This window comes from Buteo buteo, chromosome 15 (assembly GCF_964188355.1).
Source record: "Buteo buteo chromosome 15, bButBut1.hap1.1, whole genome shotgun sequence".
NCBI classification, from domain to species: domain Eukaryota; kingdom Metazoa; phylum Chordata; class Aves; order Accipitriformes; family Accipitridae; genus Buteo; species Buteo buteo.
Window position 1 is genome coordinate 29,543,475 of NC_134185.1, and position 26,778 is coordinate 29,570,252.

Consider the following 26,778-nt stretch of genomic DNA (forward strand, 5'->3'; position numbering starts at 1 on the left):
AAGAAAAGGTTCAGGTGTTACCAGAACTGTGGCAGTAATTACATTTATTGTTTGAAAATACAAGTGCCTGCCCTGGATCTCAGTTGTGGAATTTAAAAATCAGGCATGAGTAAAAGGACCACTCATAAACATACCTCCATTCAGACCAAACCCTCCAATAGTTTTAACAAAGAAGAAAAAAATGACGGACTCTGCTGCATTCCCAGAGGCAAGCAAATCCAGGTTCTGGTGGACAATGGTGAATAGAGCTTTCCAAAATTGGGGATCCCTCACAGAGAATGAATGCCCTGCCAGCTGTTTCCTCATACTTCATTTGCAGAGCTCCAATGTGTGAATCTCTGTGGAGTTTGACTTGGCGGTATATCACAGGGAGTTCATGCAACTAGACTCAGTGCCACACAGCTGTGCCCAAGCACGATGAAGTTCTCGTAAACCAAACAGTTCGGTGAGAAAAAGGTTTATCTCTGTAGGATAATTTGTTTTAATCTGTTAATTTATGCAAATCCAGTGTGCTGCTATCTTTTTAATATCTCCCATAAGATTTTATTTAAAGTCTAGACGTGCTCTACAGAGAGCGTAAAATGTGTGGATCTCAAATCGCATTTTAAAACAAGAAGGTTTTAGCAAGAGGGTCATTCTGGATGCAAATCTGACTTATGGTTTCTCAAATCCCGGGCAACAGCCAGCCTAAGACACATCACGTAGGCTGTCAGTCAGCTGCAGAGCAGCCTGTTTGGGAACCACGCGTTCAGCCCTGTACAGGCTCCGGCTGCCTGGACCCGGGCACCCACCAGCAGTGCCCTGAGCAACAGAACCAGCATTCCTCCCTGACCGCTGCTTCTCTCACCAGCTCCCTTGGGCAATAAGCGAGTACTGTGCATCGCAGCATTCTATTTTGTGAGATTGCTGGGGGCTCGTGGGGTGTTAGGATGGTCTTCTTTTGAAAATTCTTCTTCCTTGAGGTCGCTTGAATATGAATCTGTGTGCAGGCGTGGCGGGAAAGGCAAACGGTACATACTAGCAGGTCATGTTCTGTTTACCTCAGCCCAATATTTCTTTCTGTCGTACTACTATATCATTTCATACTTTTTTAATATGTCCGAGAGAATATATACAGAATATGGCAAAGACTTGTCGCAAAGCACACATATGTCAAGGAGCCATGTGGCAGGGAATGGCGGGGCCCCCTCGGAGGCTGCCAGGCAGGACCGCACCGGCCAGGGCTGGTCCCACCATCCCAGCCAGAAGCAGGGCAGGATGGGGGGGCACCGCGGGCAGCTGGGGCCAACACGTCTGCCCACTCTTCACTGTCGGGACCGGCAGGATCCACGGCCGGGCACAGACCACTGAACTATCCTCAGTCCGTAGTCTGGTAGGGCACGGGCAATTCTGGAACTCCCGTTTGCCTAACGCTTCCCCCCAGCCGAGCACGATTAGCATTGCCATCCTGGATTCCCCAGGACCATTTTTCCCCTGTTGTGCTTTAGCGCACGCATTTCTGAATCAACAGCCGAGCGATATTGCTTGCTCTTGCAATGCCGTTGTCTTTCTAGGTTTTTTCTTTAAGCTCCAGCTTCTTGAACAGCAGGGTTGTAGGAAATTCTGATGTTTATTCATTCACGAGAAGTTTCAGACTTTGTATTTTGAAAGTAAGCTTTGGGAGCATGAAGTCTAGAGGCTCAAATAAGGAAAGCTAAATAAACGTATTGTTTAAAAGAAAAAATTCCTCTATACGATTTTCCTGCAGGGTAACGACATTGCACAAATTCATTCACACCAACTTCTAGGTCAGCTTGGGTCTGGAAGAAGTACAGCATTTTCAAGCCAAAGAGCCCCCGAGCCGGCAGATATCGCCAGTTGCCACACAGAGAGCCTGGGGTGCCTCCGTTTCCAGCCTTCGGCAGGGCAGGGCAGGCTCCGCGTGTGGTTTTTGTCGAGGCTCAGCTCCTCTTCCAGAGCTCACGCAGGCTTCAGTGCGGCGCAGGGCCCTCCGAGGCCGGGCTGGCCCCATCCGATGTCCTCCATGCTGGAGCAACTGATTAACATCTGATGAACACTCCAGACGAAGCTCGGGGTGGAAACCGCACCGTCAGGTCGGGTTTACTCCTACTCCATTGGGTTTAACAACCTGCTCCGTTGCTGCAGGATCAGCTCCACCACATCTGCCCAGGGTGACGACGTCCACACAAGATGTCCCGCTCCGGAGATACCGTCCTCCAGCAGAAGCGCCGGCGCGCCGCCGGCCCTCCCAGCAGAACGCGCAGACGTTCCCTTGATCCCCTTCACCGCGAGAACCCCAACCACCACAAAGCGTTTCGGACCGCTGTGGGGTCTACCAGTTTGGGTTTATTTCTAATTGTTCAAGGTGTTTTTTGTTTTCTGAATCCCGCCTGTTTCTGAGGGGACAGCTTCCGCTGGCGACGGTTTGCCTTCTCTGGGGGGGTGTGTGTGTGGTGGTTTTTGTTGGTTTTATTGTTTGAAACCGGAGGCTCGCCGCCCGCCCAGCAGCCCTCACCCTCGGCCGACGCTCGGCGGTACCAAAGCCCCGGTGCCCGCCGCGGTGTTTACGGCTGAATGAGGGGCGAGGCCGAGGAGCGCCGCGTCAGAGCGGGGCGGGCGGTGGGCCGGGCCGGGCCGGGCCGGGCCGGGCCGGGGGGTGGAGGCGGGGGGGGCCGGCCGGCTGCCCTGCGTCCTCCCCGGGATGAAGGGGGGGGTGGCCGGGCTCCGGCCGAGGCCCCGCGGAGCGAGGCTGAGGTGAGCGGTACCCGCCGCCGTTCCCTCACGGGGAGCTAGGCCGGGGGGGCTCGGGACCCGGAAGCAGAAGCGGGGCCGGGGAGGCGGCTGGATGGGAAGGAGCGGCGGCGGCGGCGGGCGGCGATGGGGGAGCAGCAGAGCTCGCTGAGCGCCCCGCGGCCGGTCGCCGCCGCCGCCGCCGCCGAGGAGCCGCCGAGCCCGGCTGGGAGCCCGCGGGAGCCCGGCTCGGACGAGCCGCCGGAGGCGGTCCCGAACGGCGGGGAGGCAGGGCCGGGGCGAAGCGGGGAACCGCCGCCGAACGCCGAGCGGCGAGAGGACGGAGAGGAGGCGGCCGGGCCGGAGGAGCCGCCGGCCCTGACGGAGGAGGGGCAGGGGCCGGGGCCGGGGCCGGGGCCGGAGGGGGGCAACGGCCACCGCCACCCCCCGGGGCGGCCGGTGTACTGCACCGTCTACTGTGTGGAGAACGACCGGGCGGCGGCGGCGGCGGCGGCGGCCCTCGCCTCCCCCCGTGGCGGCGGCGGCGGCCCAGGCGCGGAGCAGCCCCCGGCGAGCCGCGGGATGGCGTCGGGCGGAGACCGGCTGTCGGCGGGCGGCAGCATCGAGGTGGTGGACCTGTACCTGCTGCCCGAGCCCTTCTCCGGGCTGATGGCGGGGGAGTTCGGGCCGCTGCTGGTGCTGAGCTGCCGCGTGTGCCTGGAGGAGAAGCCCATCAAGCCGCTGTCCTGCTGCAAGAAGGCGGTGTGCGAGGAGTGCCTCAAGCGGTACCTCAGCTCCCAGGTAGGGCCCGGCACGTCGTGCTTTGGTGGGGGACACACACACACGGGGACTGTTGGGCTGTGGGGTCCCAGCTGCAGCCCGCCCACGGTTCCGCCGCGGGTCCCGAGGCTTCGAGCATCGCTCCGGGCCCGGCTCCGCGGCTTGAGCGCCTGGCGAGGTGAACTTCGGTGGGGCGGGAGCTCTTCCCCATCCTTTGGCAGCCGCCCGCCTGCAAGCTGCCGGTTCAGTGACCGCTCGTTCCCGTCTTTGGAAGGGTTTTCTCCCTGAATTCTCAAACTCTTGCTCTTAACGTGGCTGGCACCGGTTTCCTTTAAAGAGGAGCGCAAAGAACAGTGAGGAACGGCGTTTGGGAGCGTCAGCAGCCGCCTCTGAGGCGACTGGTAGAGTTAGGGGCTGGGGGGGTTTTGGCCGCTGTCCTGCAGCCCCTGGCTTCGCCCCGCTCGACGCCTGTGCCGCCGCTCGTGCGGGCGGGCGTTGGGGATGCGCCCGTGATGCGGCCGCTTCCTCTGAGAATACGTTGCGTTTGGTATTACGCCAATTATGTAAGATTAAAATAGTGGAGGGGGGGAGTCCGTGCGACTGACTGTTCGTGAAGAATCACAGTTACAACGGTAAACAAAAACTTCTTTGGGGGGAAAAAGAAACACAACAACTTTTCCAGCTGGGGCAGATAGCTGCTCATCCAGGGTAGATCACTACTCGTGTATAGGCTGCTTATATCTTCATCGCTGTTTTGTCTGTCAGAACTGCTGTTTCAAACCGAAACCAGCAGCTTGAAAGCAAAGCTCTGTCTTCCCTAGTGTTTTTAGTAGCTAGTTTTAGCATCACAAAACACTTGTGCATTGTTTCTGCCGGAGAGCAATGGGAGAAGAAGTATGGGTATGTAGGAAAAACAAACAAACCCTTTGCTTACCACCTTCATGTTTTTATTCAACAGAAGCTTTTGGGCCACGCTTGGTGGAGACATGCTGGCAGAATGAATTTTTACACCTGTTGGGGCTGGGAGCTGTGCAGGGGCAGTCTGTGCTCCCGCTGGACTGCGTGCGTAGGGACGGGATGGACGGCTACAGCTACCCCCACGCACTATAAATAGTTATCAGACTGTTCTGACCAGGGAACGTTTCACTGCTTGGAAATACCACGTGCTGGCTGAAGTGAAGCACGTGCTCCTTTCTGGGCATTGGTAGCCTAAGTAGCATTTACTAGTGCTGGTAATGTTTGTTCTGGCTAATGGTAAACTCACTAGCGTTTTTATGGACCACCTTTGGTATGCTTAGATAACAGGGAAGGGCTTAACATGGGAACTGAAGGATGGGAGAAGTGGAGTTGTGTTTTGTATGTCTCCTGTAACGCTGAAATTCAGGAACACTTAATAAGCCTTCTCAAGACTTCATGGACGGAGCTGAGAGTGGTTTGGTTTGTAGTTAAGTGGTGGACTGGAAGCATTCAGTAAGTTCTTAGAGTGTATTGCCAGTGCGCGTTTGTGCCACCTTCATATTTGCCACTGAGGTCACGTGCCAGAATGTTGTCTTCCTTTGAAGCTGGAAATTGCAAAGCGGTGAGATGTCAGGGTGCTCTTCTCTAGCTTCTGCAGGTGCCTGCAGCTTACAGTGATCCGATGGAAGTTATGTGATCCAGTAGCTAAAGCCATACTGAAGAACTCTCCTGCCTAGTTTAGGCTGGACTTCGGAAGGATGAACCAGCAGCTTGGTGGCTGAAACAGCTGGCTGGCCTGGGAGCCAGGTATGTGCCCCATGAAGTGGGTTTAGATTGGCCAGCTGTTGGATGCGTATGCAGGGATGCCCTCTTCAAGGAAGCTGCTACTATTGCTGAGCACTCTACAAAGCTTATCCCAGCAGCTGTCAAAAGGTCTGCTTGGCAGATTGCCATATGGGTACTTACTCCTGTACATAAAAGATGGGGCAGGGATACAGATGCAGAGGAGGGGATGTCAGCAGCAGGGATACTGATCTTGAGGAGGGAGATTCACAGGGCACTTCTGTGGGCACGTTGTTACAGATGCTGTTACGACCAGGCAGAATTTTAGTTGGTTGATAAATTTGTTCAGGAAAAAAAGGAAACAAAATACACTCAAGTAGCAGTCCAATGTGTTCTTTCGCTATCTTCCTTTTTTGAAAAGAACAAGAAAGTGATATTTCTTGGAGAAGAACAAGAAGTGATGTATCTTTCCTATGTGCTGTGGAAGGACCCTGTGACTCATCCTGGGGAGAGAGAAAAGGCTTCTCCATGTCAGTTACATTAGAGGAATTTCTGGGAGGGATGAGTGGAAAGGCAGTATAGGATAGAAATAAAGTCACCTTTCATCTTTGAGACTTAGCACTTCGTGTAGCAAAGAAAAAAAAAAAAAAGAAAATTACCAAAAGTTCAAAAGGAGTAAATGTTGAAAAGCTGTTTGAAAAATGTAACAGATTTTTCAGTTTGGATACAGTCAGCTTGATTTAGGAACCTACCTGAAATTGAAAACAAACAAAACCCACCGAAACCCCAAGCAGCAATACACATTGTTTAGATCTGGTTTCCTTGTCAAAGGAGTAGCAATCTGTGCCCTTTGCTTGAGAGGACACTGGCTGACTCTAAGTCTCTGGAGCAGTGGTCTTTCATGCTGAAAATGTGGAGTATGTTGGCAGAAGTATAAGGCTTAAAATAATTCATGTCGCCTTTAATGTCTGTGTGTGTTTCCCTGCTGAAGAAAGCTGGATTCTTGATGATGGTTTCTTCGTGATTTCTGAAATGATGCTTAATGGAGTAGCAAAGTAAAAACCCTGCTAATGCACTCTACCCTCTTCTATGCAAACATATAACAGCATCAAAACTTCTGCCTTGGAGCCCTTTATAGATCAGAAAATCGACTGATGTTTTAGGCATTGTTGAAAAGAAGATTATCCAGATGAAAATACTCCAGCTGCAGAGTTCGCTTGCAGTGTTACCAGCATGCTGGAGAATGAGGGTAATTGATTTAGGAATGTCGCATTTGAAGGTCCTTAGAGGTCAAATCCAGTCTTTCTTATCACCAGCACCTTGCTGCATAATCCCTTTCAAAGATTTAATGGCTGGAGCAGAAGCTTAGCAGGCGAGCCTGGAGCACCCAGGCTGATCTGGAGCCTGACTTTTGGTAAATTGCGTAACTTTACCTCTGCCTCCATTTATCTATTTTTTCACCTGGCCTAATACTTGCAGACCCCTCAGGGCTCTTCAGCATCTGACCACCACCAATTTATCTACCATTCACAGAAAAAATTTCCATGACTTTATTCTCTCAGACTCAAAGAAATTGAGGGAGGGGTAGGGATGGGTGATGGATTACCACGAAAGAGGTTGTGGCTCTTGCACCTCGGGACCTGGTGTGGGTCTCACAGAGCCTGGGTCAGGTCCCAACAAGCCCCATCTGCAGGAATCAATGCAGCCCAAAGCTGTTTGTTGTTATGCTGTTGTGGTTTAACCCCATGCAGCCACTCGCTCGCTCCCCCCCCCGCAGTGGGATGGGGGAGAGAATCGGAAGGGAAAAAGTGAGAAAACTTGTGGGCTGAGATAAAGACACTTTAATAGGTAAAGCAAAAGCTGCACGTGCAAACAAAGCAAAACCAGGAATTAATTCACCGCTTCCCATGGGCAGGCAGGTGTTCGGCCATCCCCAGGACAGCAGGGCTCCATCACACCTAACGGTGACTTGGGAAGACAAATGCCATCACTCCGAATGTCCCCCTGCCTCCTCCTTCTTCCCCCAGCTCTATATTACTGATCATGATGTCCCTTGGGTCAGTCGGGGTCAGCTGTCCCGGCTGTGTCCCCTCCAACCCCTTGTGCCCCCCCAGCCTGCTCGCTGGTGGGGTGGGCTGAGGAGCATAACAGCCCTTGGCTCTGGGTAAGCCCTGCTCAGCAGAACGAAAACATCCCTGGGTTATCAACACTGTTTCCAGCACAAATCCAAACCACAGCCCCATACCAGCTAGGATGAAGAAAATTAACTCTATCCCAGCCAAAACCAGCACATCTGCTTAATCATGAACATAAAACGGATCAGGCTGAAGAGAGTGAATGTTTGAAATGTCAGTGCTCTTCCAAGACCATGGTGCTCACGCAGGCCGTCTCCATGGGCTCTCAGGTATCTGCTAAGTGAGTTTGGGGTCAGAAGGGTGGAAGAACTGTTTCTCCTTTGGCTGGGAGCTGTGGGCTTCTACACTCATGCATCCAGCATACAAACTGGGGACGGAGCAGGAAGGATCGGGGCACTCCATCTCACAGATCTAATATCGCATTCGCATCTCCTTCACTGCCCATCTTCCTCTCCATTTAACACAGCACCAAAACCGGGTTATTCCAGAAACTGTGCACACATAGGTTTGCTAAATGAGTGATTCACTTCCTAACCTCTCCCGGCTGCTTGTATGTCTGAGTCAGAGGGAGTATTTGCGCCTGCTTTTGCTTTTTGTCCATTTATGTGTCCGGGGTGGGGGTGGGGTTTGTTCAGAAATTTTCTTTAAAAATAAAAAAATAGGTATGGGAAGAATTTTGATTTAAAAAGAGAGGGAGAAGACCTAAAGCTTAACTAGGTTTTTATGTTTAACTTATCCCTGATTGGTAAAGAGGCTAAAGTTTCTATGTGTTTTCTCATCTCCCTAATCTGTAAACCTGACAAGTGCTATTCAGAACAGCAATCTTGCTCCTTGCTTTTTAGCAAGTATCGACTAGACCAAAATAACATTTGCTGTTTCCTAACATCTATAAAGTACAATATGTTCTCTAATAAATATTTGAAGCTATATATGTATACATATAATTGTCTCTATACTTGTTTCACTTTTCCTATAAAATGGCTGTAAAAGTTCTATAGAAACCTCGGTGATTTGAATGCCTGCTTTTTCTATGTGCAAATTAGGAAACTTGATAATCCAGTTTTGATCCTGTGCTCATTAGTGATGCTTTCTTTTGTAAATCTTGTCATTCTCTTGGAGCAATCATTCTTATATTAAAGGACTTTGGGTGAGTTAATTTAAACAGCATACTATATTCTCGATCAGATATTATGGTGCTTTAATTATAGGAACTCTAATGAGATTAGTGGCCATGAGTAAATCAGACGGGATTGTTGGGGGCAGGGAGGGGTCGCATCCAACAGCATTTTGTGCATCTCTGGTTTTGGTGGGACTAAAATCTTGCTCTCCTCTCCTGAGCATGAAATGTAGAGTTTGTCTTCCCTCTGCCTGGGACCGGTTAACCACTTTTCCTCTCTCTGTGACCTGAGATCTTGTTTTTGACCCCTTCCTTTTCTGTGCACGATCTCTTTCTGAAAGAGCTGGAGAAAAATGCAGCAGTCTGTTACAGTCAGGATTTCTGTGGGGAATGTGATTATAAAGCCACGTAGCGAAGAGGAGAATTTAGGAGCAGGCTGTGTTGCCTAAAACTAGTACTGGTTTGGAGCCTGAGGGACTTGACACCCGTGTGCCTCTTCAGGTGTCTGATGGTATCATATAAATGATGCACCTTCAAAGCTGTAGTCTGGTTGCTGATGAAGACCAGCCAGCAGAAACGTAGGCACCGAGTGCTGAATCATCTGGTGGTTAATGAGCTGCTTGTGCCCTGAGTAAAACCAGAGCTCAGAAGGGCCAGTGTCATTCAGTGTGGGAGAAGCTCTGTGTTTGCAAGGGTTATTAATCCAAAAACGTGCTCTAACACTAGCGAGTGAGTTGCTAGGACGGCTGCAGACTGGCTACCAGGAGGTGACGGCTGGGTGAGCGGCCACCCTCCAGCTGACGTTGCAAGAACGCAGAAGTTTCCAAAGGAGGAAGAGAAGTGCAGGGAAGAGAATATATTACCTGCTAGATTACAGGCTTTCTAAACCAAACCAGCCGCTTCACCCGCTGTAAGGTGGCTATGTTCCTGAGTAGAAGGAGGAGGAGGAGGCAGATAGACCTGGTCCATCTGCTGTGAGCAGCCTGTAAGCTGCAGGAGCACCTAAACTACTTCACTGTCATTTTCAGCAAACAGCTTCTTAAAGTCTGTCCTGTTCTGATGTGTTGTATGCAGTGCCAGTGCCGAAATGCTCCTGTGTAGCCAGCTGCCCGAGGGTTACTGTCACAGTTCAGGATGACACCCAAGTACCTTTAAGATTGTAGGCATTTGCCTTTAAAGTTGACTAGGCGTATAGCTGGCTTTTAGTCCCTCTTGAATGCTTGTTGATGGATCCAGTTTGGGCCAAAACTTAAGTTTGGAACAAAATTTTATAAAATCAAGCATTGCTGGAAATACTTTTAAATGCTTTTTAAAGAAAACTAGTTTTGGGCAATGTTCTTGAACGATAATACTGCCTAGTTGTCCTGGTGTGTGTAGGCCTAGATACTCTGCCAACATACCACCGCTTAGTGTGGTGTGTTTGTTCACTGTGTAGAAGTAGCTGCAAGCTTTCTCTACATGGATAGCTATGACTTCCTCTTGTTTGGATAAGTCTTTGCCAGATGTAGAGCTGGAATATGTGGCCATCATTTCTTAGCCATGCTGTTATGAAGGGGGAAAAAGAGTGGCTGTTCTTCTTACAGGTAAGATTTCCATTACAACTCTGATCTGTAGGATCAGAGATGTCGGGCATAGAAAAGGTGGTGTCGCCTTTGAACAGTTGCAGGAAGGGTTTTGCTAATGGGGGGAAAGCCTGAATTCCTGGGGTGAGGATAAATGGTGTCATGAAATTGTTGAGATTGGTAGCAAGGGGTGATGGTAAACGGCGAGTCCTATAGCGGTGCCGTGAATTCGCTGGTGTTGATAGTAAAGCTGATTTTGAAGGTTAAAGACTTCCTACGAACGTGACATTGCAGTGGGAGATGAAGGACAACTGGTTTTATTTTAGCTTGGGTTGAAATCTAATTTTGAAAACGCAGAATTTCTGTGAAGCAGAAGCCCTCCTTGTCAGCTGCCTGCTGTAGCCAGCGTGTTGCACCTCACCGGTCTGTTGGTGGTGTTGGCGTCGGGCACCACGGGCGGGCTGACCACCGGGCACAGGTATGGACTCAGCCCAGGGATTTTAAAGTGAAAAGAGTTGAAAACTGAACTGTTGGGGTTCTAATTGCCCAAACAGAGAGAAATGAAGGAGTTAAATGGAGGCTGGGAAGGCCTTCAGCTCACCTCTGTCTGCCCGTTCCTCCGTTTCTCCACCCAGAACAACTGTTCTTCCAGCTGCTCTGGGGCCTCTTGGCCCTTCATTCCTCTCTTCTTCTTGTACAAATATCTTGCTTCCTGCTGTCTAAACCAGCCAGGCTCGAGGAAAGTACGTATCTTACATGGCCAGGATGTAAGTACATTGTCAAAATGATTAAGAGTTCTAAGGGATGTAATTTCTTCAAAAGAATTTAGACTGGTGAAGAAAGGCATTACTTTACCCACCCAGTTACGCTGGTTTATCTGTCTTTCAGTATGCTTTAGCTGCTTGCACTTAACGTTTCTCTTGCTTTTTTTTTTATACTTTCTTTACAAATTATATTTAAGAAAAAAACCCTCCTTGTCTATAGGATTTTATTAGCCAAGTACCTATGACTTTTTCTAGTATAGAAAAGTGACAAATTTGTCTAGTGGTGAAGAGGCCATTAAACTTTTGAGTCCATTTTTAAGTACTTGAAAAATTTTTGGTAAGGCAAAGAAATGAATTTTATTTGGAAGTTAATGTGAACATAAAAATAACAGCATTCCTCTTGAATAGCCAGTTCTTAAATGTATGTTTTTCTGCTATGGCACACATACATTTATTGTATAGGTAAATAAGCCGTGTGAGAGCAGTTGCTTAATGGAAGTGAAATAGGAAAAAAATAGGATGAAAAAAAATGCAAGACTTTACTCATAGAGAAGAAAACTGTATGGATTTCAGTGCAGAAGGTCTGAAGTTTAACAGTAGTTTAAGCCAGATTTGGAACTGAACCTGCAATGGCTAAGAGTCCACATTTACTGTAGTAGCTACCTCACTGCTTCAGTTTCAGATTGGTGTATATTTTCATTGACAAGCTTGTTGGCATGTGTGGTTGCTTCAGTTTATTTAGTTAATTGTGAGAAAGGCCGTGTGCTTCCTAGATTACAATTTCATGAAAAGAAATAAAGACATTTTTAAAGGTATCCTACTTCCTTCTCCTTACCAGCTTGCTAGTAGACTGTAGTGCACTTCTAAAACCGCAAATGTCTCTTTCATAAGAAGTATCAGATTGAAAAAAATAATAAAAGAACCTTTCCCCTTCTGTGGACTTCTCCCCCCCCCCCCCCCCCCCCCCCCGTGGTGTTTTTATTAAGTACAGTACAAACTGTATTGGATATTGTAGTGGAAAATAGAAGGGGCAAAGTTTAACTTTCTCAGGCGTAGTCATGCCGATGCCATTGTGTATTCTTTTATACCACTGCCATGATATGAATGGCAGCAAAGGCGGTTGCCTCTCTAGTTTAATTGGTTTGGCTCCCTGATCTCGTAGGAATGGTGGTGTATCAGCTTGGGGGTGTAGGATGGGGACCTGAGTGACCCCGTCCCTTTAGGTTGTAGGAAAGGGAAGTCCTATCCAAACTGTTTCAGCGGTGATGTGGCTCTGTGGGGTTGCTCGCACAATGCAAGGAAGGAAGAAGAGCGAGAAGAAGATTGCCAGGGTGGGAAGGGCTTGATGGTTTTGTAAGAATCGGTTTGCCCCAGAAGGTGGGCTTGCTTAGGGTAAGCTTTCATAAAACAAAAGGGAATCGTGAAGCCTGGTGGCCTCCGTGTGTAAGGTGGATCTCTGGCCTTTGTTTAAATCTGCAGCTGAATACTGGCCAGTTACTCTGGTAGTTGGTAGCCAGAAAGGGAAGTGGGACTAGCTCTGTTTCTGGTTTGCTATTGGGTAGGGGCAGGCAGGAAATAAATCTAACCTTAAAAACGGGGCAAAAAAAAAAGTAACGGATTTTAAACACAGTTTAAAGTATAGAACTTCCAGGAAAGTAAATGGGCTAGTGTTCTGCTGGACTGCTGGAAGACTTTTATACCCCATAGGCAGCGGAGAGGGGTGGAATAGGGGGGTGCAGTGTGCCGTCTGTGACACCATTCAGAGATGCCGTGAGAGGTGCCGCTTTCCTGAACAAGCAAAAAGAAGTGCTTCACTGTTGTCGGTACTATTGCTGCTGTATGGGGGCAAAGAAATGGTGGGGGAGGGCTTCTTAAAGCCTTTAGCTATTTTAGTGCTGCTCACTGTGTGAGTGCACTGTGGGGAGAGGGCACCTTATGCCTTTCCATTCCAGCACACCTGTGCAGTGCCAGGTATAATTGGTCTGCTTCTAAGTACTCCTTTAGAGACCTTACGGAAGCAAGTAGGTGAACTGCTCAGTGCTTTTTCAAGTGCATGGGCAGCTCAGTTATGCAATAGCTTGGAAACTCTGCTTAGTTAACTTTACGGTATTAGCACGCAGTTTAAAAAGGGGAAAGAATGTGCAACTTAAAAGTTTTTCGGAATGGACGGATCCACAAAAGAGCAAACATGCCCCATCTTATTTAGGTGCTGAGTCTTGCATACCAACTGCAAAATGTAGATGTTGGCATCCCAGGCTGAATTGTGGTGGTGATAGTGTATTTTCTTGTGGTGAGCTAATCCTGCTTGGATTAAGGCAGAAAGTCAGTTGTAAAACACTGGAGTTCTGTCTAAATGTTGTTGCTGTTGGATACTTAAGGGTATTGACATATACATGGCCACTTAGACCTCAGAGAGGCTGAAGTGAAATACATTATTAAAATCTGGATATTTCAAAGTATGCACGTATATGTGGTCCCCATTTTCCTTACATAGGGGCAATAGAAATTAAGCAACCTCAGAATTTTTCACCCATTTTTAAAATGGAAAGTAGATTCAGCCTTGCTTCTGTTGTATTTCTCAGTAACACTTAAAGAGTAATTTTCAAACTTCTGAAGATGCCCATTCTTTCCAGGCATTATCTGGAGTTGTAACTTTATTTTAAATTACTAGCATCTTCCCAGTCTCTAAGATTTAAACCTTCCTTGCAGTGAGTTGTGACTATTACTGATGGACATTGCTGAGTGCTTTTGCCTCAGTGAAGTAGCTATTTCGTGTGAAGGCTTGATTAGTCATTCTTTTTGTGAGAGTAACTCAGCAAATCCTGGCTGAAGTATCCCAGGGTGTAATGCTTCATGAGGACCTCACTCAAGCCAAGACAGGTAGTCAGACAAGGCCAACCTATCGCTTCTGGTAAATTAAGGATCTAAAATGAGTTCTGGATCTCATTCTTTCTCTTACTATATCAAGAAAAGCAGACCTGGTCTAAAGCTGAAAGTCTGCTGTCATTTTAGGTAGCAGTGCTGCTCACCCCAGCCTGCAACTTGTTACCTACCATTTTTGCATCATCTGATCCACCAGCAGAAAAAAAAGAATAGTCTGGTTTAAAAGTAACCTTTCACAAGCATTTTTTGCTTCTTTTTTTTTTTCTTCCCCCGTCTTATCCAGTTCCTAATTGTCTCATGGACAGTGTGCAAATGTTTATTCCACCACAAGGTGGTACTGAACAAAGTGTCCATGGCTAAGCAGGGCCATTTATTTTGGCAACTGTGATGGCCTGTCAGCACAAAATGATTGAAAAGGCAGCGCGAGGGAAGGGGACAGAACGTGTTCAAGATGACGGCACGTGGAAGTTTTCATTGGAGCCTGATGAAATCAAACCTGCAATTTGGTCCTGTTGCTGCATTGTTTCCTCTTTCACAATCCGGACAGAAGTCACGGCTTGTCCAGCACCCGAAGGTGCATCTGCACCCACAGCTCTTGGACCGGCATGGTGGCACGGTCCGGAGCGTTTCCGTGAGCCGCTCGCAGCGCTGAGGTTCCCAGTCCAGCCCAGGCTGATACCCACTAGTCCTGTCTCTGCTGCCTGTGGCATCATTAAATAAGAAGCTCTCACCTAGCTGGAATTTTAAAGCATCCCCAAGTGTTTTATAACATAGAACAGATTATTCCTAAGGCAGTTTTACAAGTGAAGTTTTTCATGTGAATATTCTTGCAGACAAGGAACCTCTTTTTTGACCTTGCTTGTTTCAAGAGCTTTAGTTTGCTCAGCCAAGCAGTGCCAAGTATGATCATTATTTTCTTGAGAGAAATTTTTCCTGCACTGGAGAGCTCTCAAAAGACGTTCCTTGTTGCTCCTTATCTGTTTGAATAACAAGTGAAAAGATGCAGAGCTCAAAATGATAGAAGGATTTTTGTTTTTTATTGTGTGGGTTGTGATTTGGGTTTTGGGGGGGAGGGTGGTGGTGGTAGTGTTTGTTTTTCTGCAAAGACAAAATGTCTGAAGACTGTTACTAAATATGATGTTGTTTAAAAATGCACACCAGAACAAGGTACAGCACTGTCATGGAAGAACTGGTATGCATCATCTTGAGATCTTTGCTGGTGAAGGTTCTCTTTGAGCTTGGTCATAGAGTCTCTTGGTACAAATACAAAAAAAACCCCAACTTGTTTTGAAGAAAACAACCAAAATCAATTCACTACTCTTCCAGTATATTCTTTTACACTCTAATTGACTTTTTATGTTTCTGTAGGTATACCGCTTTTGACCCATAAAAATGTTAAGCCTATTTTTACAGTGAAATAGAATTTTTTTAGCTGTATGTAATCCACACTTCTAGCATGTGCGTTGGCATGAATGGGCTGTTTACAGCTTTCACAAGCTAGAAGCACATTTCCTGGTGAGAAGCATTGAGATGCTTGTTTGGGTTTGTTTGGGAGAAGGGGAGGAGGCAAACAGAAGGTCCCCTCTCCTTGCCTCAGTAATGAACTGGCACCAGATGGTAAGTTTGCTGATAACTAGCTTACCATTTAGCTTCGGTATCGAGTTTTGATCTAGGAGAATTTTGTTTTACTGGTCCTTATGGTGAAAAGAGAGAGCAAAGAAGAGCGTTTTTGATGATTTTCATTTTTCAGGTAGGAACTCGCCCGACCATAGGAGGCAGCAAATCTGGGTTAATGATGACAGATGATGTGAGGAGCTAATAATGATGGAACTACTAAAAAGGTGAATGCAATTTGAGGATGTGGTAGAGAGAGGAGAGCGATGAGGCCGTTGTATGTGGTGAAGCTTTATTTGGAATCTTGGGCACCAGGGTTTAAGAAAAATGGCAGGAACCAGGAAGGACTGCAAGGAGAAAAGTGCTGTTGCACAGATGCTGAACTGTTTCTTTTAGCATAAGGAGAACTGGGAGGAGAAACGGCTGCTCTCTCTAAATGCAAGAGGAGGTAAGTTGGGTAGGCACTTCTAAAGAAGTTTTGGCACAACACAAAATACAAAAATTGCAAAGAATGAAGTTAGGCTAGTAATCAGTGTGAGCCTGTGTATTTGGGATAGAAGGGAGGGACTTGGGAGAGCCCTTCCAGTCTCTGAATTTGGGAAGAAGGGCACAGTATCTGAGCGGTTCTGAAAGCCAGCACCTTTGATGCTGTCAAAAAGGACTCGCTATTTGGCACCATTTTGCGCTGAATTTGGCCCTGTTGGATGGGAAGGCCACCTGTGCTTCTCTGAGTGCCCTCTGTTGAGAAGCTTGAGGAAATGGTAGAAGAGTTTTATTGTCTTTATTGGTGTTGCTTTTTTTTAACCATTAGAAACAGGAAGGGATTTTCTAATGCCCAACATGTACCTGCAAGCAGTGCATTTCAAACCATGCTTTGTGTCTGGCATTTTTTGGTCTGAGGCATCTAAAGTCAAATGTTTTGCACTGTTCTTGGGAGAAATGGTGCTTAAATAAATTTCAAAACTGTGTTTTTGAGACTGTTTTTGGTTAGACTGATATGGCTGAATCCGAGCAATTTCCAAGAGGTTCCCTCCCTCCACTGCCCGAGGAGAGGCTGCATTGCCATTACCTGAGTTGACCTAGGCTATAGAGGACGCCTTTGTGAAATAACTCTCCAAGGGAATTCATGCAGGCTGTTGTATAAAGAAACTTATGAAAGAAAGAACAATTAGCAAAGACAAATGATTGTTTGTTTTAGTTTCCACAGATTGCTTTTACGTGAAAACAATGAACAGAACAGGTGGTTAAGGTACCAAAGAAAAGCTATGTAACATTGAAAAACAGTCTCTGAAATTGGGTGGTTTGGGTGTGGCATTTGTTTTGAATTTACTTTTTTTTGTGAAACTACAGTTACCAGCTGGGTGAATATGCTGTAAGTTACTGGAAGGTGGTAGCTGGTTGTTGTTGAACTTCTTTCTGTTAGTCTTTAGTTTAGCTGTATGCTTCGCTTGACAGGGTACAGTATCATCATTCTGGATTTAGCTCCTGATGTCTCATTCTAAGTTTTTTTTTTCCTTCCAGTTTTTGATACCAATATCTGACAAGTTCTGTGGAAGGATTTTAGCATCCTTTAAAGTACTGATGTTGGCTGCCAGGTAGTCTTCTGGTAGCTTAAGGTGGTTGCAAGGTGATTTATTGGAGATTCCGGTGAAATCCATCCTCACTCTGTGCCTGGCCTGGTGTACATAGCGAGGGCTTTGCTACTGAGATGCAATAAACGCTGAGTTTCTGTGTTCATCACAAAATATACTTGCAAGCTGCCTGAATGAACTTACTGAAGTTGTTGTGCTCTTTGTAGCTTCTATATGCAGAAGCTAGATCCACAGGGAAAATCAACAAATCTTGCACAGAAGTAGAGGCTGGGTAGCCAAGCACATGTGCCTTGCGTCTTTAATGTCCTGCATGTGTTTGCACCTTTGAAGACTGTGTAGCATTAAAGAACGTTTTTATTCAATTCTTGTTAAGCTAGATTTGTACCAGGCTAAACTGGTCTCCTGCGGGGTTTTACTTTCACGTAGTGTATCTGAGTTCACCAGTGAAGTTTGTTGGGGAAGGTGGGTTTCATGGAAGCACTAATTGATTTAATTTGGGGCTCTGAAATCGGTATCAAGTGCTAATCTGATCACGACAAACCTACTTCTGGATTTGAACAAACCTTACACAAACATGAAGACTGATATATGCTGACACCAACAGGCATTGAAACATTAAAAATATTTCTGAAAGGTGTGTGATTTTTTTTTAATGGATTACTTCATATATGAAGCTATGATAGAAAAACTGATGAGAACTATATCTGGAATATATAAAATAATAGTGTATCTCGCGTAACAGTCTATTGAGACACTTGAAAAATGCAGAAGTACTGCCCAAGGAATAAGAAAAGGCAGATGAAATGAAGTAAATGGCTGGCTGATAGGTATTTTGAGTGGGTTATAAACCTTTTATTTATGGCAGGAAGTTGAGCTTCTTCAAAAGGTATATGCTTATCTAATGAGTGCTGTAAAGATCCTGGAGAGTGACCTCTGTTCTCACCAGCTTCCAACTTTTGCTCTCTTTCTTCTTCCCTTTCCTGGATGAGCTTCCTTTCCACTGTCAGGAGCTTTTTAAAATGGTATTTCCTTTCAATAGCGATCCTTTTGCTTCCAGTATTTGCAGTTGTGCTCTGAAAAGGTAGAGGTTTATGCAACTTACGACTAACTTGGACACATTATAGGTTATTCATCAATGCCATTAAAGTGAAAGTTTTGTACAAGAAGAAATCTAACATCTGTTGTGTGCTCTGTGACTTTGAGGGAAGGACTTGTTACTCAGCCATGGACTCGTCTTATTTCTGTCGTATTGCTGGGAGTGTTCGTCTTGTTTTTCTTCCTGACAATGTAGAATTGACCATCAGAGAAAGACTTCCTTGCGGGAGGATCTTTGTAATCGGATGTCCTGGCCTTTTGTCTGTCCATCTGCTTTTGAGCAAGTATGATCCACATAGCAGATTTCTCTGAGAGCTGGCAACACTTTGCACGGGTAGTGTCACTCTGTAGTGTTAAACTAAGACACTTAAGCCAAGGCTGAACCTTCATGACACATCAATTACAGCTGGCTTAAGAAGCTGTTTGCTGTTCCTTGCTATCCCCGTACACCTCTGGAGGGGGGCCTCGGCTATCTTCACAGCACTGAAATTACAGCTGCTTTTTTTTTTCTTCCCCCCTTACTGCAGGCTCATGGGAAGCATTGTTATTTGTGGCTTCGAGAAGTTCTGGACTAGCCTATGTTACTCGTGATTTCAGCATGCTGATTTTGAAGATCAAGCTCGATAGCCTTGTGGTTCTATTGTACAGATATTTTTGGTGGTAAAGTGGAGCAGTTGCAAAATTTGGAACTATAAAATCATAAATGCCTGTAACAGAAGATTATCTTACCGTTGCATTGATCATTACAAAAAGTGTTTTGAAGACACCCCCCTCCCCGCAAGTAGCAGAAGTTACTGATTCGGTTCTCCCTTTTCTTGCCTGTCTCTCAAGCTCTAGAAGTGAGGAGAAGAGGGTGGAGTAACCATGATATTAAGACTTCATTTATCTGCTTTTCCTCCTTTTTTTCCCTCCTCTCTTTCTCTTTGAACATAATTTGGTTGGGGGTGGGACGGCATTGGGAAAAGGAGTTAGTCTTTCTCTGAAGCAGCAGAGTTCTTATCCAGTGTTCTGCAGGTGACACCCTTACGTGTGATGGGACAGGTTTGCTCAACTGCAGCTTTTATGTTTCAGTTAAACATGTGTACTGCGTTGGAGGTAATAAGAGGAGTTTTGATTCCATGAAGGTGTTCAATTGCTTGTGCAGGACGTGACTAATACAGCTGGGCAGGTAGGGCTGCACTAATGAGACCAGAAAGAAAATGGGCTTTATTCAAAAAAGAGCGGCTGTCAGTACCCAATTTAGAGAACACATCAAATGGAGGTAGGAAATTTAGTATTGATTTAGCAAACTATTGCTTTGACCACTTATTCATGTTTCAGAAATTACATTTCTGGGGGTTTAGGATTTAGAGAAGTTATCTGCATATATCATGTCTTGGGTTGTAAAACAGATCTATTAATTGTGGTAATACTACATGTCATAAACACAAGCAAACAAGAAATTGCTCATAGCTTTTTTTTTTTTTTAAGCTGGAAAAATACAGCATTAGGATAGCTGATCAGTCTTAGCTCTCCTATAGTGACTACAGTGGAAAAACCTTGGAATTATGCCTACTTGTAACTCCAGTTTAAACTACCTTAAAAATGAGTTTTGCCTCAACTTTTGGGGGAAGAGATGGTGGGTTTTGGTATGGTTTCATCTGAAACTAGTTGCAAACTTGTAAAATTCTAAAAATGCTTTGTTGCTCAAAACCTGTAAATTCGGGGAAGCAGTACCTAATTGTTGAAATTTTCTTGAACCTGTAAATACTGTATCAAATTACACTGACTACTCTAACAATACAAAAATCTATGATGATAATTAAACCTTCATACTGAAGCTAAATTACAGATCATTCCATGAAAGAGGAAATATATACATAGCTTCCTTTCTCCTCTCATGTTTCCTTTTGGGTTTTTATGTTTGGACTCTTGCTATTAGTTTCCTTCTGAATTTGCACGCTTCAGGAAATTGTAATACGCCTGGAATATAGGCAGAATTGTGATGCTCCCATCTTGGTGGCGGTTAAATAAAACAGTCCTGGTCTCTTCTCGTGGGCTTTTCCCTCCACTTTCTTTTTTGTTTTGTTTTGTTTTTTGTTCCACTTTTCTGGTTAGATCTCTTGAGCAGTTTCTGCTGATTGACCAGGTTTTCTTTGCTATACTGCACTCAAATTTGTGACTCAATGGGTTTTACTTTAGAAGTATCTCTTAAAAGTACTTCTGTTGCACGGTCGTCAATACTGCGTGTATGCAGTTTATCTAGTCCCATGTAGGACACGAATCCACCACCTTCCATTGTAAGACGTTTATCTGCTGTCATTGCTAAGGAGGAAAGTCACTGAAGTCCTGTGTGAACTCAGCAAGCACATTTTTTTCTTGAGTAAAAGTATCTTCCATGTATCACAGTTGCAATTTATTGTGTGATGCTAGCATCAAGCAATCCTAACCCACATTTCTAGATTTTGTTGGTTTCTTCCAAATGGAAATGTTGCATCCCACTTGAATCAGTGGGGAAAATCCTAGCAAGGAGTTGGTTTGGATACCTCGGAGAGTTAACTTTGGAGAAACCCACTTTGTTTTTCCTGCCAGTATATATATAAAAAAAAAAAAAAAACACAAAACCCAGCAAACCCACAACAACTTAGGCTATTTCTCTAAAAATCTTTAGTGTTTCAGTGATTGAGTGGGGAACTCAGCATTGCAGGATATCTGTCTTCATGTCTGCAAATGCTATACGCAAGGAAACAAATACACGATGAAAAACTGCAGTTAACGTGCAGATTTTTCATTAGGTGGCCTAACTCACTAGTAATTCTGACAGCATTGAGCTGTCCCAGTCTTGTGGGACTTGAGCAAGACTCACTTTTTGTCCATCCTGGCTCTTTTAGACCCCTGTAATATCCCGCGGTGGATCTGGGAGCAGGGTGGCACTTTCCTGGTGTGCGTACGTGTTCCTTTCCTGCCGTCCAGGAGGAGTGGGTGAACTGAAACGCAGCAAGAAGAGCGGGATGGAGGTGGCAGAGGAATTACATGGAACGGGACGGAATTACAGGAAGCCACATTTCTGGACGCAGTGCCACGACGCGGGAGCTGAAGGCAGCCTGTGTGCCGATGGCAGTCCTGTAAGGCTTCTGATCTGGAGGATGAAGGCTGACCAGGGCTGGCTTGGCAAAGAGTACCAGCAAGGTGGTGGGGGGGGATGAGAAGAGATGGGGGAAGCAGGGGCAGGGGGGAGGCAGGATGCAGCTCAGGCTGTAGGGGTCTGCTTGTTGTCTGCGTTTGCTCTGCCTAGGACGAGAGCTCTCCTGGAAAATCTCTCTCTAGCAGCTGATCAGCATAAAATAACTTCCCAGTACTGCTAGTGGTTATTCCCTAAGTTCAAGCATCGGGTTTTTTTTCCTCTGTACGTGACTATGGACTTCCAGCTTGCTGGCAAAGTGGGAACAAGCTGATACTCTCCCATACAACTGGTTTTGAGGAGGAGGATTACGACAGCTTTTGTGACTCTAGGACCTGTGAGGTAGGAGAGAATAATGTAATAGTTAAGGTAGGACAACTGCATTGTTGTTTTGTCCTGGCAGTGTTAGAGCCTTCCAAGGTGATCCTAGCCAAGTCCCCTAATCCAGACTTCTCACAGATCACCACTTATTGCAGCGACTCAGTTTGTGAACTCACCTTTGGCCTTCAACGTCCCTAGGAGCTACGCTTTGAGGTAAGTCAAGGTGACTCTAGGAAAAAGAGACTCTTATTTGCAGGACGTTCATCCGCTATACTGAGAAATTAGTAACTTTCTTTAGAGGTTTGGTGTGCAGAAATAGCTGAGGATGCACATTAAAAAATGCTTTTGTGATCTTTATTTATTTTATCATTCTTCCTGTGTGGTGAAAGACTTGCTAACCTGTTCTCTTACTGATTACAGTTTTGCAAATGAGAAATCAAATGGAACTGTAATTTGCACTTAGTTTTAAGCACAGCCATTTGTACTTCGGAGACTTAGCACACAAAACGTGCGTAAGTCTTTTTTTCAGCCTTCTGTCATTCTTAGCATACTCACATTATAAGATTTGTACTAAACATATTTCAGTAGAGGTTGAGAATAGACTCCAGATACCTCATTATTAAAAATAGTTTTATAATTAGGATACCCTATGCACCAGAATACAACAAAGGATTAATTAATTTTTCCTTTAATAAAAGATGTTTCATTAAGTCTAAATGATTTCATAAAATGTTATTAAAATTTCCCTTGATACTGCCTTACCATTGCTTGACAGCAAGTGACTTGTGGATTTAAGTGTAAGCATCCTTTGGCTTTTTCACATTTGTCATTTTTATCCAAGTGACCCGGTTTTAAAGGATTATATTTTTATATAAATTTTAACAGATTTGTTTAGTTTACTATTTTTTTTTTTCTTGCTGTTTGGGTAAATCGCCCTGTTCCCAAATGAAGTTTGACAAAAAAAATTAGTCTTTTATATGCTCTTTCAGCTGTTTCAACTATGTCACCTTCAATTCATGTAGGGAATATATAGAGTATGGAAGGGAGGAAAGTCAGAGTGGCTTTCATTCAGTTAACCACTGAATTTCAGAGGCGCCATCTTAATGTTAGTATCATTAGTTACTTTGTACTAAAAGTTTAGTAAGCCTGTGTGTTTGTAGGAAAGGATGGAGTTGTACTGGCACATAGTGGGACATCAGCTGGTCATACTGGGCAGCGAGGAGTGCCAGGGATTATCTCTGGAGGGATGCTTCTGCCACCCTCCCGGTCCAGTTGGGAATAAAGGGGTGGGAAAGTCACTGAGCCCAATCTCTTGCCACCGAGGAAAGTGCCGAGACATGTTTTAACAAGTATTAGAAATCTTAACAGTCAGGTAAGGTCCTTTGTTGGGGACTGTCAGGTTGGTTTTCTGTCCTACTGGTGCTGCCAGAAGTTCTCAGCTTTTATGATACTTCTGGTTTGAAAACTTATAGCATATTGGGATGGTGGTGGGGAGTCAAAAGTAGGCATGCGTGGACAGAAATTTCAAAATTGCTGAGTTTACTAGGAAATTAACACAGCCGTGTTTGTTCTCATAAGTGATGTTTTGATTCTTTAGAGAAATGTCAGTACAATTCAGAACTTAGTTCTGCAGCAGGATGACACCTGTTTCCCTCGTTGCAGGCAGCATTTTGGTGAAAAGTGCATAACAAACACCTCCCTTATCTTGGTGTTTGGGTACTCTCCCAAACCCACAAAAGTCACAAATACAAATATTACTGCCTTTCTTTTGCACAGAAAATCGGCGTGCTTTGGGGCAGCAGTTTGTGGGCGGCAGCACCAGCAGTTCTCAGTGTCAGCTCACGCTCTTTGGTACAGGTGCAGGTTAAAAGGAGACTTTACAAGTGTGGAGCCTTCACTGGATGAAGGTACGGGGCAGCAGGAGCAGTTCAGAGGGTAGCCAGCCTCTCTATGTGTATTACTGAAGTGAGGGAAATTAGGTGGATTCAGAAAATTTTGAAAAGTAGACTTTTTTCCCCCTTGTGTGTCAGGGGAAGACTGCAGGAGAGAAAAGTGTGACTTGTGGGAAAGGCTGAAGTGGGTGCCTCTTCTCTTTTTCCTGAATTTTCCCTTCTCATCGTCTTCCCCTCCCCAAACAAGCTAGAGCAGCCGTGACTGCTTTCCCCTTTCCGAGGCAAACCAGTGCAGCTAGCCAGGCCTCTACAGAAGCTTGTATTGGTGGCAAATGATCTTCAATGATTGCTTAACCATAAAGGGTAATTGCAGTTTTCAACTACTAGGTAGAAGTATTTGCTCTGGAAGAACTGTTGGGTTATTTTTCTAATTAAAAAAAAAAAAAGTAGTTCTTATCCCATTAAAAATCTGAAACAATTATATTTTGAGAGAGGTCATATTTGGATAGAGCATCACATGGTGTGCTTCCATTTCAATGAAAATACCAATGAAATGCTAAATCAGATACTTCTGAAAAGTTTTCATCTCCTTGCTAACAAACTTTCTGTTTATTATCTTGTCTGTGTCACAAAAGCTGTCGATCTTTTCTTTCTGGTCTTGCAAAATCTAGAGTTGGAGAGATATGTGTCCTTGTGTACAAGCCTTATCACGCATTCTCTGTAACCATGCTTTGTAACCCTTCCTTTCTCCTCCTATGCTGCTTCAATTCCTACCTGTTAACTTCTCTCGCACTGAGGACTAGATATATTCTTTGGAAATAATTAATGAAACTAGAATTTCCTCAACGAGTATTGAATTCAATTAGTACTAGAGTCTGTGGTTTCAGAAGTGGAGATGGATATAGTTGACTCGATACCTCTTTCACCTCACTTCACCTGCCCACCCCCTGGTCCCCAAGCTGCAGTCCTTACTGGTGGTGGTTTGAAAACTCTTGATACCTACTGGTAGGAACAAAGCTGCTTCTTTAAATATTCAGTGTAGCAACCCAGTTTCTGGAGCCTTGCAAAAGTTTAATTCTGGCAGAAGTGATGTTTCAAAATATCTAATAACCTGTTCATCACTTTACAAACCCTCATAGTCAATAATCCTTGATTATTTTTTTGGGGGGGGGGGGGGTGTGAAATAATTTTGTTTGTAAATAGAAAGGCAGTATCTACAGAAATGATAAATAGTGGTTTTCCTCCAATTGTAAGCAGTTTTTTCCTACCATAACCGTTTTTAAGTTGGAGTCTCTGGAGGTGCTATCTTTACTCTGGGAACAGAACAATGAAATGTATTTAGCAAAAATTCTTTGCAGTGTATGTCAAGTTAATGAGGTGTTCTGTTCACAGTATGTCTTTTATAATCATTAGTTTATTCTTACAGTCAACTGCTTCACAGCGTTTTGTAGCACATGTGACAGTTGTTGGTAGAGTTCCTCCCTGCTTCTTGGTCCGAAGTTGGGGAGGATACCAATTACCTTAGTTGTTTCATTACAAGTAATGCATTTTTTCATTTTAAAAAGCCTAGTTACTTCATAACTATTCCCTTTGCTTTAGCTTCACAGATAAGACTCTTGTCTCCTTCAGGGAGAGAGCTGAGAGGAGAGCAGAAATGGGGCCAACAGAGCGGTGGAAAGTGTGAAGACCATCTGAAGGGCTGCAGGGAGGGTGTCAGGGCAGATGCCAGGTTCAGACTCGAAGCTCAGTGAAGGATTTCCACGCATGCTGCTGAGCATTTTAAGTACTTTTACAGAATGGGAAAATATACATTAGTACTCATAAACCTAATAATCACCTAGCTATGCCAAAATACAGACTGCTTTCTGAAGAACAGTAATATTAGGACGTGTGTAGAAAACACACTCACGTGGAGGAGGGATCAGGTGCAGCCTTCCAGCACTGGTGCTGTAGTTGCCATTAACTGTTTTTACGGAGGGGAGCTGCTGAGCATATTCCAGGCTTGTAGCTTCCTAAAGGTAAACAAAGTTTAACACGAGAAGTACCTGGTACATGATCTGAAGGTGTAGATTGACATGACAGGTAAGACGACTGATGGCCAGCTACCTCTGCAAGAGTCGCTCTCCTTGGCTGTGCGTTTCCCACTTTTCTCTTGGGTTGCGAACTAGTGATCGTGTGTCACAGGGAGAATTAATTCCACTGCCTAATCAATTGGAAAACTAATTTAAAAACACTTCAGTGTCCTGTGTTAGCCAGCTGAAGCTTCTCTCCTTGCAGCCTTGCCATCGCTCTCTAAAGCAGAGAGGCAGAAGGGAAAGCTGTATTGACTTCCACAATTTTTTAGCCATTGGGCAGGGTGCATTCTGAGGTAATGGGAGTCTTGGCTGACAGTGACCTGACGGAATGGCTGAAGGGGTCTGAGACCCTCGGGAGGGATACCTGGACCAGCTGATATGTGAGAGGTCTGGCTGGACCCGCACCCCAAGCCTTTCAGGCCCACGTAGGTGTTTGATCACATAACTGGAGATCTTGGGCTAAACTCCCCGTGGCACAGGGTAAGCCTGGCATAGCATCCAGAAAAAGAAGTCTGTGTGGGCAGAAGTTATCTTTTGTCTTCCTATTCCAGGGCAGCCTCTCTAACCAGCCAAGAAGGATGGTTGCAGGGAACTGAGTTCAGTGATTACAACAGTTATTTCTACCTTTCTCTTCATATTCAGGCACTGGCTGGGACTGTTGTTATCCTCAAAGGAGCAAAAGTGATTAAAAACATGATGAGGCAGGGAAGGGAAGCCATAATTTACCTTGTGTTTTTTCTCTTGCGTGCAAGCATTTCCACAGCCTTATCTGATCATAACAGTATTTTTGCAAGAATCAAATCTCTTCCTCGCGCTTAACTGTGAAATTTTAGCCGGGAGTCTAGCCTGAGGCATTTTGACTTATTCTACCTCTGTTCTTCACTTATGCCTCGCAACAAAAGCAGGCTCTCGGAGCACAACACTACATGCAACAGGTTTGTCAAATCCATGACAACGTTTTGAACTAGTAAAGGGTTTGTAGTAAAGGTCATATTATGTTGTTACACTTTTTTAAAACATAGATTTACATATATAAACAGCAGATGAATAAGTAGTAGTGTTTTGGGGTTATATTTTTGTTTGGCTTTTTTTTTAAAGAGAATTAGGAATAAATGGGAAGTCGTCATTTCTTCTCCTGTGACAAACCCGATGTGAAAATGAGTGTTTTAACAGCCTAATCAGCTGATAGAACTGCCTTTAGGAACTTAAATGAGCTCACTTCATATTTTCTTTGCTTTATGAAAAAGTGATAAGTGGAATATATTGTTCCAAACACAGTTATGGCTTGTTTTTTCCTGGTGTAAAACATTTGTGTTGT

At 45.2% G+C, this 26,778-nt stretch overlaps 1 protein-coding gene across 5 annotated transcripts in view; it reads left to right on the forward strand.

Annotated features, from left to right (window-relative positions):
* The first annotated feature begins 2,702 nt into the window (after positions 1 to 2,702).
* RNF217 (ring finger protein 217) overlaps positions 2,703 to 26,778 on the forward strand; it is a 60,939-nt gene continuing 36,863 nt past the window's right edge. For 3 of the 5 annotated variants that reach the window (XM_075046877.1, XM_075046878.1, XM_075046879.1), the window contains exon 1: positions 2,705 to 3,531. In XM_075046877.1, the coding sequence (XP_074902978.1) occupies positions 2,878 to 3,531 (654 nt within the window). In that variant the 5' untranslated portion in view covers positions 2,705 to 2,877. Of the gene's footprint in view, positions 3,532 to 26,778 lie in introns of all 5 variants that reach the window. The other 2 variants (XM_075046880.1, XM_075046876.1) reach the window with 2 other exon arrangements.